We start from the raw sequence: 15,256 nt of genomic DNA, 5'->3' as shown, positions 1-15,256 counted from the left end.
CCCTTCTACATCGTGAGTCGCACGATACCATATCTGATGTGACGGTAGATCGAAAGTCGCAATAATAGCTTCGCGCATTTTATCTTCTGTACCTTGACACTAATATTCAACTAGACTTTTTATGTATCCCCATTCAAAAAAGTAGTTTAGAACATTTAGATCTGGTGACCGGCCAGATGATTGGGCCACCGCAACTTATCCAACTATCCGGATAACGCGTGTTTAATATTTCGCGAATTTCTCGGCGAAAATGCGCAGGAGTTCTATCGTATTGAATAATCATTTGCGTTCGCACGTGATACGATACATTTTTCAATAAATTCTATTAATATATTTTCTGAAAAATTTGCATAAATTTTGCCATTTAAATGCGGCGAGAAGAAATAAGGATTGTCATTCGGAGTAAAAGTATATTCGTCGATTCGTGAAATAATGTCTGGGAATGATATATTTCGCCGACTTTGCGCGAGAAATCCTACATATGATTTACCGACAATTACTGTGTGTTGAAAATACCGCAAATGTAAAAAATTGATGATAATAATACCTTTACAAAAATTAAAAATTCGTAGTTGAAAATCTCTTAGTGAAATATGTTGCACGCATTAGAAATGATACGAATGTAATCTGTTCACACGTAAAATGTTACCATGTATCGCGAGAATTGATGTGCCACACAACACACGCTAGTTCCAGAATTTTCATCAAATGCTTGAAAAATCCTTTCTTCATTTTGTATACAAAAACGCATTAATAAACTAGTTGCCTTGATATTGTGAGCAAGACATCCAGTTTCATGCAATTGCTGCACAATGTAAAATGTTATATGTTTATTTAGCCGTCGTTTAGGCTTGGAAGCAATAAAATTTCATTATCTCACGAATTTCTGCAGAAACATAATATAAACGCTATTTCAGTTGGCTCTTATTTTGCATAAAATACTTGCGATTCGTCGAGACAATATGTATAATTTTGTTGTTTACATGTCAGTCGCGTAAAAATCTCGTGTTCGCGAAGTATTTGATAGCGATAATAATGAAGTATGCTCCGCAAGAATATACTGATATGATTTTGACCTATGGGCTAGCGGGCGAAAATGCGCTTGGCGCGGCAGAAATTTACGTAGAACGATTTTTCGGGCGTGCACGACAGGCAAATGTACGTAAATTTTGCATGTTGTACAGCAATTGCGTGAAACTGAGTGCCTTATTCATAATGTCGGACCAGCCGCTATATCAGCGCGTCTTCGTGTATAAAATGAAGAAAGGATTCTTGAAGCATTTGACGAAAACCCTGATACTAGTGTGCATCATGTGGCAAATAAGATTTTTCGCGAAACATGATACAAAGTATGAACATCCGTATCATTTTCAGCGTGTGCAACATATATATTTATATATATTGATTTATATATATTTTGCCAAAAGGTTTTCAACCACGGATTAATTTTTGTAAAGGTACTGGTATCATCAATTCTTTATATTCGCGGTATTTTGAACATATAGTAATTGTCGATAAATTATACTGTTACGTCCAGACCCTTTAAAGTCAGAGTCAGCGGGAGAGCGTAACCTATTTAACTCCGCTAGACAAACGCTAGATAACGTGTCTCGGAGACGAACGAAATGACCTGGACCTGAGACAGGTCAACGACCTGGGAAAAGGGTCGCTTTTACTCCGTCAGTAGGCCGTTCGTTCGGTGATCCCCTTTTCGGTAAAGGAACTAAATCCTTATTACCCAGGACGGGACCTTGTGCAATCTCGGGATATGAGATAGGGAACGGGTTAAATAAGAAAAAGAAAATTATTTATATGTATCAAATTTTCACATTTATTTTATCATAAAAAGAAAATTAAGAACAAAAGAACAATTATATGGATTATTTAGATAAACATTGTTACTTAGTTTATTACTTGGTAATTATATATCGCTAGTAATTATATATTGCTTATTAATTAATTCTTATTTAGGTGTTTTGTGCGTATGTGTGTGTGTTCTATGGGATTTCTTCTATAATGCATGTGGAAGGAGGAAATCGGTTCCAAAGGATCTCGATAGGGACGGCGACGGGATATCTATTCCCCGGGACGAACCACGGGATTACGCTGTCAGGTAGGCCCTCCGTTAATGCGGTCCGCAATTCCTTGAGGTCCACCGGGCCGGGGCCTATGCAGATGGCTCCGTCTGGAAGTGGGTCGTAGATAGGAGGAAACTGGCCCAAAATCCAGAGGCGAAACTGGATCCTCGGATAACCCTTGTCGGCTGGGTTGCGATTCCGGTTCGGATCGAGACGTGTCCTCGGTCTCTGAGGATACTTCCTCTGGGTTGAATCGGGAAGCCGGGGAGAGAAGTGATTCGCCTTCGATGTTGGTATCCCGTAGTTCTTCTAGGGGGTCTTCTTGGTAGAGGGGGCGATGAGGGGAGGAATAGGGGGAATCGCTTAGAATTATAATAGAGGGGGTGGGCGACTCTGGTCTTAAACAGATAGGAGGAGATGGAGAAGTAGCAGGGATTGTGGTGTGAGGAGTGTCAACTGCAGATAGGTTAATATTAATATTAAAGTTAATGTGTGTCGTTTGTGGTATTGATTTGACGTGGTTCCGCCTGAGCCCGAGCCAATCTCTTCCTAAGCCGTCTATTCCGACGGTTACGCGCGCGTTTCACCGACGCACGGGAAGATCGCTTTCGGTTTACTCCTTCCTCTGAGGGAGGATATAATAATAATAAAACAAACGGTTTGGCGATATAAAGAAATCCGAAATAATTCTTGGGATTTGTTTAAAGAAAAGTAAATAATTTTAGTCTTGCATTATAATAATACTAGTCTAGTATTATTCATTATTTTAATCGTTAGATTTTTGAATAAATACTCAATCTTATTTTTTCTAATAGGTTTTATTCGATATTAATGTTAATTTAATAATATTAATTTATATTAATTTAATATATATGTATTTGAATTTTATAGTTACGTGAGTTAGAACTCGCTAGGAGATTAATTTAAATTGGGGATTGCACTTGGGGAATGCGAATGAACTTGATAATTGATAGAAAGAGAGGGTGAGAGAATGAAAGAGTCACGGGTAGCTCCGCAAAATGCGAACGACCCTTGGTGACCGATAAAGAGAGGGTGAGAGAGTGAGAGAGAGCGAGAGTCACGGGTAGCTCCGCAAAATGCGAACGACCCTGGGTGACTGATAGAGAGGGTGAAAGAGTGAGAGAGAACTAGAAGAGAAATGTAATAATAATAGTTTAATTTTAATAATAATTCTAAATGGTTAATAGTCGTAGTATTTCGAAAATATTTAGTCAAAATTTAGTTATATGGTTAAACCCAAGAATTATTTTGGACTAATTAGTTAAAGAATTTAAGCACTTACTACTTATCGAGTGCGACGATATTTGGTTTGTGAAATGTCGTCTGGAGGACCTTGGCTCGCGAGCTCGTCGGATGGAGGTTGATTCTTTCAGCATTCACAGTAAAGTTTTTTATTGGTTCGCAAAGTCTTTATAAGTCTTTATACACAAGATGCACTATAATAGAATTTTGAATCGAGAGACGGGTCACTATTAAGTTCTCAGGTCCTTAGGATTATTCTGCGGCGCAAAGTCTTTACACAGCACACGATGCACTCCGACAAATTTCCGACCAAGTATATCTCGGAGTATACTAGTGATGCAGTCAGGAGACTGGTAAAACTTTTTATGAAAAGGAAAACGTTCGAGAGCGTCGCGTGGTCTCTTCCGGCGATTTTAAAACCCTTTTGCTCCTCCCTCCATTGGTTTGTTAATCTATTTTAACGAATAGTTGTTTCTAATCACGCCCTCCGATTTTTCCTAGGGCGTTGCTCTAAGTTTTTAAATCATAGGTATTGGTGAAGACCTTTGCTGAGTTTTGATCAATGGAGAGTAGTTGCTATCGAGTAAGGGTGAGGCTTTCGTTTTACGGATTGAGTCATGCTCAGTTCGCTGTAATCACCTAAGTTGACATTTTACTTGAAATTTATGATAAACATATAACATAAGCGGGTGGTCTGGCAATCGAGCGCGCGGCGTCGAGTGTCGCGAGTCTCAACTCCGGATCATCAGTGGATCATTGTTTTTATGCTCTGTTTATTTTTTTAGTTTAAAATTCTTAGGTCTGATATCCGAACTCGAGCTCGAGTATCTCGCTGTCTGTTTGTCATGGTTTAAAATTTCTAGTGCTTGACTATCTGTTATTTTTTTAAAAATTTCGAGCCTCTAGAGTTGTAATGTTTAAATTTATGGATCTGTTTTTATACTTGACTTTCGACAGCGAGATTACACAGTCTCGCTTCTCAGACTTCGCCTGTTTATTCTTTCTGTCGGACGTAGACTATTTCTTAGAACGTAATTTATGTCACTAACAAATCTTATGTCACTAACGAATTTTCGATAAAAGAAAACAATCATGCAGTCTCTTGGACGCAATAATTTATATATTAGTATATATAAAAAAAGAGAAAAAAATATTCGTGAAGTCTACCGGACGTAACAATACGCAGGACCGACAAATCGACTTTTACTCCAAACGTCATATTTAACCCATTTGCATCATCGCTCTACTTAAGCCTCCGCATCGAAACATCAGCGACGTTCAACAAACGACTGACGCGTATCACCACGCGCGGTCGATCGTATGTGTAGTAACGGGCACCGAAATTATCGATGATAATTCATGATAAAAATTCATCGAATTTATTAAGAATGTACTTTTTAAACGATTGATACACAGTGTTATATTAAATTTTTTTACACAAAAGGAAAAACAAATATTTTTTATAAATAAAATAAACTTATTTTAATTAAAATAAATTAACGTTTGTGAAATTCTTTAAAATGGTCAATACATAATGCTTTATCACAAACATGGCATTTAAAGACTGTCTCCCTTCGAATTGACTTACTTAGGCATAGAACGCATCGTTTTGAAGTTTTATTTCCCTTTGCTGCAGTTGCAGGTATCCGTACAGGAAAATGTCTGCCTGTAAATCTCGTAATGGAATCATTGACAGATGCCTTATTTACATTTATGTTAGGTAAATATTTATCAATAATTTCTTCGGCTAATAACTGTTTAAACACATGAAACGCTCGATCTTTCTTATGATTTTTAAAAATTACATAAGTGTTCAGCAACATCATGTCAATAAAATAAAAAAACATTTTTTATAGGCTTTTTACATCGTCGAATAGTATGAAATTTGCTTAACATCTGGTCGCCAACATCAACTCCACCCATATATTGATTATAATCTACTACTGCGGTTGGTTTTAAACTCTTTTCTCCAGTATATCGGTTTGGTTTTCCTGCTTCAACAAAACTTAAATCGTGCATAGTAGTTAGCATAACGACATCTTTCTTGTCCTTCCACTTTATCGCCGCCATCTCTTTTGTACTAAATATAACAGCTTCCCCTTTTTGTAATACGCGTGATTTTAATTCTGTAGGCATTTCTTTCCTATTTATTCTCACTGTTCCACATACATTTGTTTTCATATTATATAATTCTCGGAATAATGTTGGTGAACTGTACCAGTTATCAATGAATAAGCAATACCCCTTGTGCAATAGTTGACTCTCTTTTAACAAATTGAATACAACATTCCTGCCAGCAGATCCTGTAGCAGTTTTATCTTTTCCTATATATATATTGAAATTATGTATGTATCGTGATTGTGAATCACAGAGTTTATAAAATTTGACACCGAATCTCGCACGTTTTGTTCGAATAAATTGTATGTAATGTAAACGACTTCTACATGCCATCAGTGATTCATCAATGGAAATGTTTTTATTTGGGACATACATGCGAATGAAAGTTTTCTTTACAATTTCAATAACTTCCCGAATTTTAGACAGTGGGTCATTAGGATTATTTGCACTGGAAAAGTGTAAATTTTGTGAGATAGAAATAAATCGCCTACGGCTCATGACATTTTTAAAATACGGAGTATCCGTATTTTAAAAATGTCGTTCGGGTGGAGGGGCTAACTACTATGCACGATTTAAGTTTTGTTGAAGCAGGAAAACCAAACCGATATACTGGAGAAAAGAGTTTAAAACCAACCGCAGTAGTAGATTATAATCAATATATGGGTGGAGTTGATGTTGGCGACCAGATGTTAAGCAAATTTCATACTATTCGACGATGTAAAAAAGCCTATAAAAAAATGTTTTTTTATTTTATTGACATGATGTTGCTGAACACTTATGTAATTTTTAAAAATCATAAGAAAGATCGAGCGTTTCATGTGTTTAAACAGTTATTAGCCGAAGAAATTATTGATAAGGGGATTTCTATACTTTTATCTGTTGACCAATAGCTTTGAACCGTGGGCTTGGAAATTAGACTCATTAAAATATTTATAGCAATAAATACTTTTAATTCGTCCACTTTAAGAGGTATAAAGTCTGCGTCGCTTGCACCATACTTATTTGTTTCCGTAATTACTTTTGTAATTAATTCATTGTTAAAAAATAGTTCAAAAACCTCCCCTCTCGACAAACCCCGTGTATTTATATTTGCACCACCTTCACTTGTAAAACGATGTATAATCGGAGTATGATTTTCGGCTTTCCACACGTACTCTTCATTTATTAAACTATTGCACTGTTCATTTTCGCTATCAGAACTTGATGAAATCCTCCGGCAACGTTTTCTAGGACGTCTTATCTCGTTACTTGATTCCGAATCATTATACTCAATATCCACTGGGGCATAATAAATTTTAGATTATATTATAAAATAAGATTGCTTTCCAAACTTGGATATTTTGAATTTAAATATAGATTGGCAATACTTACTGATAGTGGCAGTTTGAAAGGTTTTCACAGAAAAAGTAAAACTTTTTTAGAATACACTGATGTATATTAAACTCAAAGAACTGAAACGCTCACACAAGTGGTTGAACGTGGTCTGATGCAACTGAAGGATATTTTGCAACTGGTAAGAACAAGCAACGTAGGCTCTCGGATTATTCCGCGCTTGGTGATAGCTGACAGTCGCGGCTCGCGGATTATTCCGCGCTTGGTGATAGCTGACAGTCGCGACCCGCGGAATATTCCGCGCATGGTGATAGTCGACTGTCGCGACCCGCGGATTATTCCGCGCTTTGATGCAAATGGGTTAATTCGTGCAATTATTTACATTGGGCAGAGGAAAATCTTAATGTCATTCGTGCGCGTTCCAGTTTCGCTTTCCATATACGTATGAGCTGGGATAATCAGAAGTCAAGTGGTAAGTGTAATTTATAAAAATAAAGCATTTTTTTCTCGCTGAAGACGTCTACAAATTTTTGTTAAAAATTTTTGGATTAGATCCTATTTCTTTCCATCGCGTCTAAATGGCAAAATTTACTTGAATTTTTTGAAAAATATGTTATTTGCGAATTAATCGGTCGCGCAAATGAGGAGCACACGAAAACGATAGCACGAAATGGACACTCGACTGGCAATTTGACAGAACGAAGTTTTATTAGAGTTAGACAAGAACACTGTTTACAGTATATGCAAATATATATAGTGATCGCGAATTTGAACGAGCTTGAATCCGCAAATATCGGATGCCTAATTTGTATGGTAGTACCGCACGTGAAATTTCACTAATCGCGAGCAACGGAATGAAAAAGGCGAACTTGATTTAAATAGTTTTCTCGACTAAAAGAACGTATCTGTGTTTGTGACTTTGTACGAAATGCCAAGAGCTGCCTCCGGTTTTTATTAGTGCCGGACCTTCTAGAAAGATTCCGCTTGTTCAAGAAATCGACGTGTCTTCCGGCGACAGTTTTTATCGAATATCCTTTTGTCTCGAACTGTTTTGAGATCTTTCTTGAAGGACGGTAATTATGTGTTGTGGATGATTTGAAGATAATCGAGCCTTTTATCCGACCGCTGTCTAGCAGTCCATGATTGAACGCCAGTGACGTGTATTTGACGCGCCAGTGTCATAACACCTCGCGGTGATAAGTGCACGGTGGCGATTGAGATGAGCCCGCAATTCGCGCGAGCCGCGCCATGACTTATTTCGTCATGACGCGCGGCAATTACAACCGCATCTTCTTTTTATCGCGCCCTTACGTCAATCCCGAACATTCTGCACGCCTCGCCCAGAGTGTTTGGCGAATCGTTCGCGTCTAGGACTCTGGTGGCCCACTCGGCGTGTACATTACTGGACTTCGCTATGAAAGAATACGGTACTACGCACGCTACTACGCTGTCGTAGTAATATGACACACGCGGCCGGTGAGTCTTGTCGAAAATCCGTGTGATCGAGATCGCGTGGTTACCGATGCAGTGATGAGTGCAACTAATGAGTGAAGCGAGGGAGTGGAATTTTGCTATCTTGTGGTGTGAAGTGCGACTAAATAAAAGTGTGGCATGACGCCGTGCGATGAATGAAGGCGAGGGGAGGCAGGCAGCTGTCGTGATGCAGGTAAGTACCGATCGCGTGTTTTTCGCGACTCAGGTGTTCGGTTATATTTTCAGATTCGCGTGAGCGGGAATGCGTTGAACATCTGACTCTTTACGGAGGACTATGTATCAGACTTAATAAAATAGAAAATGCGTTCATATGCAGATAAGAGTCATCGCAACTATTCGCCTTCTTTGATTTTTTTGTGTATTGTGGCGGACTCTCGCCACAAAAGTAAAGGCGCGTAACGCATTCCTGAGCCGGGCAGATCACGTGCTCGGTATGGGCAAGCGTACGACAAATAGTTACGCGCTTAGCACATGCAAGCGGTAGTCTCGCGGACTCTCCGCAACGCGGTGTCAGCCGCAAGCCACTACTTGGGAGTAAGATCCACCGAGAGTGGAATATAAGGTCGTTAGCCAATCAATTCAGTTCAGTAGCGGCTTCATGCTGCTAGAGAAGACTTCTCTCATTTAGCAGACTGTAAGCTTAGCGACAACGGACAGAGTTCGGGTCTGTTCTTAGAGACTTTCGCTCTTTGCCTCCAGAGCGATGACACACTAATAACAAGGAACGTCTACGTTCCTTGCCGACACCCGCATCACCTGGCTCTGGATTGCGTACAGAAGCGATCTAGCCATTGGACTACCTCTCCATTCGCCGACACGTCAGCTTCTTCTTCCGGGAGTGGAACCTGACGCTGTCTCCGGTGCGCTTCACACACCCTGGCAGAGTACTGCTCTCGACGTGGGACGTAAGGGTTCGGCGCTACAACTTACCGACGTACGGCTGAAGTTACCTCCACGGCTTTCACCGTTACCACCATCACCAGCGGAGTGGTTGGAGGCCGAGACACAAACCAGCTAGCCAAGCAGAGTGCATCGACGGATCCAGGCGCAGACTTTCAGCTCCAAGAATGTGACACAAGCGGCCGCTACCACCAGCGAACGCGCCACTCAATCCGACCACTCGGACTGAGAGGAAACACCACTCGAGCACTCAACGACTCGGCTACACAGATGCGTCCATCTGCGGCGCTGCTTCCCGATAGAAGTTATACTCCTCCCGGGATTTCTTCGGCACTCAGGAAAAGGTGGAGACCCCCATGGTACACCCCAACGGAGCTGCTTCTACAGTGGCAAGAATGCCGTCGATAACGCGTTCATCAGCGCTTATCTGGCCCTTTTAAGGGCCCCAAGAATAATATACAAAAATAATCTGTAGATAAAAGCTATATTGAACCAAGAGTTTGTAGATAGCAAGAATAAAAACCTGTACATACAGAAAGCTTTGTGAATCTGACACAAACTTTCCTGCGAGAAACATTCTCCTTGCAAAAAGTGGGATCGAGAGAAGCAACTCTCAAGAAAAAACTCCACATATACAATAATTCGATAAACTAAACGTGTGACGTATTGTGATTTAATTATACTAGTAATAAAAAAAAATTTTTTTTACAGAAAGCTACGGCGCGTCAAGCGTCCGGATGATCAAAATCTCGTTGATAGAAGAATAATCTTTGTGATTGAACGCGTTAATTCGGTTGTTGCAGTACGAGTGGTGATCACGCAAATATGTCCGTCGTCTCCAGGATGCACACTGGTTATTCTGACCAGCGGCCAGCGCGTCGATAGCGTATTCTCATTCCAGAGGAGGCAAAGGCGGCCAACTAGTACCTGATCGCTGGTAATCCACCACTTCGGCCTCTGGAGAAGAGAGTGCAGGTACTCCTGCGACCACCGTTCCCAGAAATGATTGTGATCTTCTACAAAAGGTGCCATCATGTCAGCCGTCCGAGCGATATCTCGGCTTAGCTCGGTTTGGGGACTGCGTTTAGAGCTGATCCGATTAAAAAGTGCCCCGGAATTAAGGCGGTCATGTCCTCCAGATCATCCGATAAAGTTTGAAGAGGCTTTGAATTCGGGCAGGCCACTATCTGCGCTAGAAGGATGCTTATTTCTTCGAATGTGAGCGTTGCTTCACCCAGCACTCGATATAGATGGAGTTTCAACGATTTTACGGCCTCCCACAGATCCACCGTAATGTGGTGCCGATGGCGGGTTGAAGCAACATTGAATACTGTTATAGCCCAAAATTAGCTATAACTATTATTATTATCGTTAATCTTAAATATTATTAATTTAAAGTATTTTTTAATACGCCTTCCGAGATATCGCGAAAGGCGTATAATGTTACGAACGGGAAACGCTGACGAAGCGAGTCACGTGCCGAGGCTATGCGAGCGCGAAGAAGATCGAACCACGGGAAATGCAAGGAATTTCAATCGAACCATATCTTAGCTTGTATTTTGGCCTAACCATTTGAAATGAGCGACATAATTGAGCGACATGACCATATATGGTCATGTCGCTAAAGAATCCCCTCCAAAAAATCAATCGAAAAGGAGGTAATAAAAGAGACCACCGCGAATACGCGACGGGCAATCATCACTATCAATTTATATTGGGCAAACATTATTACCGATTTACATCGGGCAGTGACTAATCTAATATTATATCAGGTAGCCATTAACATTGATTTATATCGAGTCTTTGACAGTTATTATTTAGTGAACAGTGAAAATATATACCTTTGTATAAAATAACTAAAGGAAGGTTATATTTACTACAACCAGCTGGACATCCGACCATCCTTGAACTTCATAGTTCTCAATCGGCTAGCGATTCCAAAATTACTCGTGCTTTTCCAAAGGGCACAATAATACGATCGTTGGATAACTGGTCGACTCTAACGTTGCTCAGAATAGCTGGCGGTGAAAAACGCATGAAGCTGAGCGTCGGCCCCGACGAAGTTAGTGCCGCAGTCATTTCGAAGGCTGCGAAAAAGACCGCGATGTGCCGTGAATCGTCGCAAAGCCGCCAGAAACGCCTCCGCCGTGTAGTCCGAAAGGACTTCGAAGTGAACGGCCTTCATATTCAGGCACATGAAGACCGCGATGGCCGCGCCTAACTAACTCTAGGTACTAACTCCTCTACGTAACTAAATGGGGCCGGCATAATCCACTCCTGTATGGAAAAATGGCTTAGCTGGAACCACTCGAGACCTCGGCAGGTTGCCCATGATTTGATAAGGAGTGGCCGTCCGCCAACGCACGCAGGTAACGCACCGCTGAATGGCCTTCACCATGCGTCGTCCCTGCAGAATCCAGTATTGCTGCCGAATGGTTCCATCCTGTGAGCTCCATTCCAAAGTGAGCTCCATCATGGAGCGTCCGTCGGTAGCAGGATTCGATGATGAGCAAAGTGAGGTGAGAAGAGCTAGGCAGGATTGCTGGATGTTTCTTATTGTGCGCCAGCAGAGCATGTTTGATTCGCCCTCCGATATTGAGGATGCCTTGCTGATTTAAAAAAAGGGATAAGCTTAATGAGTACATTTTTATTTAACAAAACAATGTTCCGACGAATAGATTGTAATTACGACTCAAATTTTTCAGCCTGCATTTTACGGATCCAGACGAGCATTTTTGTACTGGGAAGCCGTAAGAGCGTTCGCCAGACTAGACCGGTCATTTGCTGCAGCTGGAGGCTCCCTCGCGATGAACTGCTGCCACCGTCTACACCAGGCTGTAACCCGAAGCAGCCGGTTTCATGAGGAGAATAGGGTGAGTTCCTTGGATTCGGATTTAGGAAGTTGCGATGTCCTGATGGTGTGCGTCTTCGCTCGTTACTCTTCGGAACTTTGTCGTCCGTCTCGACGACGGACGGCGCCCTCCCGCAGGGAGATCCTTGCCACCAAAGTGAGTGAGCGATCAGTTCGCCCAGAAATACACCGCAAAATGCATAGTCCGCGATTGCTTGACTCTGGAAGATGATGCCATTGAGCCTCCGGCAGGATGGTTTGAATTTTGGAAACCCTGTTTGCCACGTACGTCTTCCATCGCGAGGGGTGCCCGTGGATTCAACATAACGCGACAGTAGAATCTGATTATAAGTGGAGCGGAGTATCCTTGAGTCCAGAGTCTGTTGAACGTGAGTTGCCAAACGAATGATTAGAGCTCACAATTCCAGGCGAGGAAGCGTCACTGGCTTCAGCGGAGCTATTTTTGTCTTTGCTGCAATTAATCTTACTTCTGCCTTTTCTCCGCAGGTGTGAATTCGCATATAAATGATTGCAACATATGCCTGCTCGGACGCGTCCGCGAATCCATAAAACCTGATCATGGTATCCAGAACTCTAATCGGTAAATATCGTGGAACACGGATTTCCTCTAGCTTCTGCAAATCAGACTGGAATTCTTGCCAGAGTTGTGTGCTGGTCTCATTCAGTTGAAAATCCCAGCCAACGCCTTGAAGCTAGGTAGACTGGAACATGATCTTTGCTTTGATGATGGGAATCAGCCAACATAAGGAAACGAAAAGACGGGCCGTCAAAAATAAGACAGACCGCTTTGTAAAAAGGTCTGGAACCGGTGGAGAATGAGAAGTCCATACTCAGGGTGCCACTGCAATCAGAGCGTAGCGTGTGTTTCTTGAGGCGTCTACGAGAGCAAGTCGCACTGCGTCTGGTATTCCGATGGAATATCGGCAATCAGGCTGGGACTATTGGCCGACCACTTTCGGAGAGGAAATTCGCCCGCCATGCATAACCTTGACAGTTGCTCTTGAAGATCTCTGGCTTTGTCGAGGGAAGAAGCGCCCATAAGGATGTCGTCCACGTCCTAGCGCAAAACAGTTGTTCCTTTCGGAAAGTGAGCCTTCTCATCGTCTGCCAGTTGACGCAGAGTGCGTATCGCCAAAAATGGGACGCACGCCAAACTGTAAGTGATCTACGTTTGCTTGAACGGCGTGCCCCAGACTCTCGTATTCTCACATAAAGTCACGATATAATTGGCCGATGTAATCACCATCACCTGCAAATCGCCTCTCTATTTGCTCGAGCAAGCAGACGGCAAAACGCCTTGTTTCCGATAGATCCGAAAGAGGCTCCTTGTTCAAAAGTCAAACTATGTATCGACCGCTAGCGTCGCGGCGATGCGTTCAAACGTAATAAGTTTCAGAGCCTCGCGTTCATCGGAAGAAAGCGGAGGTGCTGGCGGAGTCACTTCTTCCTGCTGCCAAAATCTCTGCACCGAGTCAAAAAAGTCGTTTTCTCCATGACATTGGAATGTCCTGGTGCACAGAGTAGCGCTCGTCATGCCAATAGCCTAATAAAATCCAGCCTAATTTTGATTGTTGCGCTATAGATTCGTGAAGTCTTCCGTGTCGCAAGCTCAGGAGAAGAATATCGGCGTAAACATCGAGAAGAAGATCCACTTGATCGATTGCGAGAAACTCCGGATCGGCTAGTTCCAGCCCGTCCAAATGCGCCCATTCTCTTTTTTCTGCTTGAAAGCCATGCTTACAGCTTGCCACCACTGTAAAGAGTGAGCTGGGGAAAAATCAGCGCCGACATCATTACTGGTGACCTGTCGCTGCGTGCGGAGATCTGCAGATCGACTTGGCCCGAGCTACGCTGGTCAATTTGCCTCCGATACCAAATTGACATGGAAGTATGTGATCGCGGCACCTGTAGTTTCTGCACCAATGATTCCGCAATTAATGACGTCTCGGAATCTTGGTCGACCAAGGCGCGTGCGGTGTGAAGTATGCCGAACCGGTCGGCGATACGAATACGCTCGGTAGCGAGAAACACGGCTGGCGTGGGTTTCGACTGTCGGTTCGCGGCATATGAGGAGATTTAGTTACCTCATTGACTTAGCATTCGTCGTGCAAGGTGATATGATGGCGAGCCCCGCATATTGAACACGTTTTCTTCAATGCACATTCGCTCTTCTGGTGCCTGCCAAGACAGTTGAGACACAAATTGTTGGCTTCAACATGCTGCTTTCTCTCCGCTGCAGTTTTTGCCTTGTATACATCACAAAACATAATATAATGATCTTAGTGACAGATCGAGCATCGATTTCGCTTCGTCTCCGGCTTGCGAGCGTGAAAAACGCGAATTGGCGACCAGAGTTAGCACCTGGTGTGTGGAAATGTTCTCTAGTTTAAGGGATTGTAGCAATTTTAAAGTGTGCAATCGGCGATCTAGGGACTGAAGAAGCGCGGAATACGACGGCGGCTCCGTGGTATCGCTTAGAGAATTTTCCCACTCGTGCTGTGATCGAGAATTAAGCAAATCCTCAATCAAGTGGACGAACAAACTCTCTCCACGAGTTATTGGCCTGTCTATGCTTTCGAGCGAAACGACTGTGTTCATTATGCAATGATATACTTTGCGAAGCTCAATGTCTGATTCACCCTTATCTTTTTACAGCGCTGAGAAACAAGAGATATAGGACCGGACGAGAAGACGCTTATTTTCATAATAACCAGACAAAATCTTCCAAGCGGGTTCAAAATTTGTACCCGCGCTAATATGTGCAGAGATATTCTTTTGCAATTTTGTTTTTCTTATAAAATAATTGCTAAATTGTTTTATACATAAAAACATTATTTTTATTTTACGAAAAAATTATATAAAATTAACTATTTATATGTATATTAATATAGATTATTCTGTATAATTAATAATAACTGTATTATCTTTGTATATTAGACATTATATATTGTATACAAGGTATCCCTCAAAATTTCGAAATTTAAATTTTGTAATGCAATAATTCTGGAATTATTAAATTATTAAATTATTAAATAATAAAAATTCTTTTCAATTTCTTTTAGCAGTATTTTCTTAAATGTAGTTTTTTACTTTACAACTTACAATTTTTATGATCGCCTGTAATTCGTGCGTCTAATAATTGATAACCGAGCATTTAAAGTTTCACTTACTCTACATACAATAATTAATTGATAAATTA

At 41.6% G+C, this 15,256-nt stretch overlaps 2 protein-coding genes across 2 annotated transcripts; both read right to left on the bottom strand.

Moving 5' to 3' along the window:
• Nucleotides 1–10,246: 10,246 nt before the first annotated feature.
• Nucleotides 10,247–11,382, bottom strand: LOC126851858 (uncharacterized). Its single transcript, XM_050596196.1, has 2 exons — nt 11,190–11,382; nt 10,247–10,515 (listed from the first exon to the last, which is right to left on the bottom strand). Exons 1-2 carry the CDS (start codon nt 11,380–11,382, stop codon nt 10,247–10,249), a joined length of 462 nt encoding a protein of 153 aa, XP_050452153.1.
• Nucleotides 11,383–11,436: 54 nt separating this feature from the next.
• LOC126851856 (uncharacterized) lies at nt 11,437–13,591 on the bottom strand. The gene is made up of 6 exons (XM_050596195.1): nt 13,412–13,591; nt 12,954–13,114; nt 12,841–12,898; nt 12,525–12,749; nt 11,875–12,416; nt 11,437–11,794 (listed from the first exon to the last, which is right to left on the bottom strand). Exons 1-6 carry the CDS (start codon nt 13,589–13,591, stop codon nt 11,437–11,439), a joined length of 1,524 nt encoding a protein of 507 aa, XP_050452152.1.
• Nucleotides 13,592–15,256: the final 1,665 nt, after the last annotated feature.

The sequence above is a fragment of the Cataglyphis hispanica genome, chromosome 9 (genome assembly GCF_021464435.1).
Source record: "Cataglyphis hispanica isolate Lineage 1 chromosome 9, ULB_Chis1_1.0, whole genome shotgun sequence".
NCBI lineage: Eukaryota > Metazoa > Arthropoda > Insecta > Hymenoptera > Formicidae > Cataglyphis > Cataglyphis hispanica.
This window is presented reverse-complemented; position numbering and strand designations above follow the sequence as displayed.

What these genes read in the sequence shown, in the direction of transcription:
- LOC126851856 (XM_050596195.1), bottom strand. Translation starts at nt 13,591, where the DNA reads ATGACGAGCGCTACTCTGTGCACCAGGACATTCCAATGTCATGGAGAA. An exon ending in CCATCGGAATACCAGACGCA is followed by an intron (nt 12,899 to 12,953) that starts GTGCGACTTGCT and finishes CTCTGATTGCAG; the next exon opens with TGGCACCCTGAGTATGGACT. An exon ending in CCTGCGGAGAAAAGGCAGAA is followed by an intron (nt 12,417 to 12,524) that starts GTAAGATTAATT and finishes CACGTTCAACAG; the next exon opens with ACTCTGGACTCAAGGATACT.
- LOC126851858 (XM_050596196.1), bottom strand. Translation starts at nt 11,382, where the DNA reads ATGTGCCTGAATATGAAGGCCGTTCACTTCGAAGTCCTTTCGGACTAC. An exon ending in CGCCAGCTATTCTGAGCAAC is followed by an intron (nt 10,516 to 11,189) that starts GTTAGAGTCGAC and finishes GGGCTATAACAG; the next exon opens with TATTCAATGTTGCTTCAACC.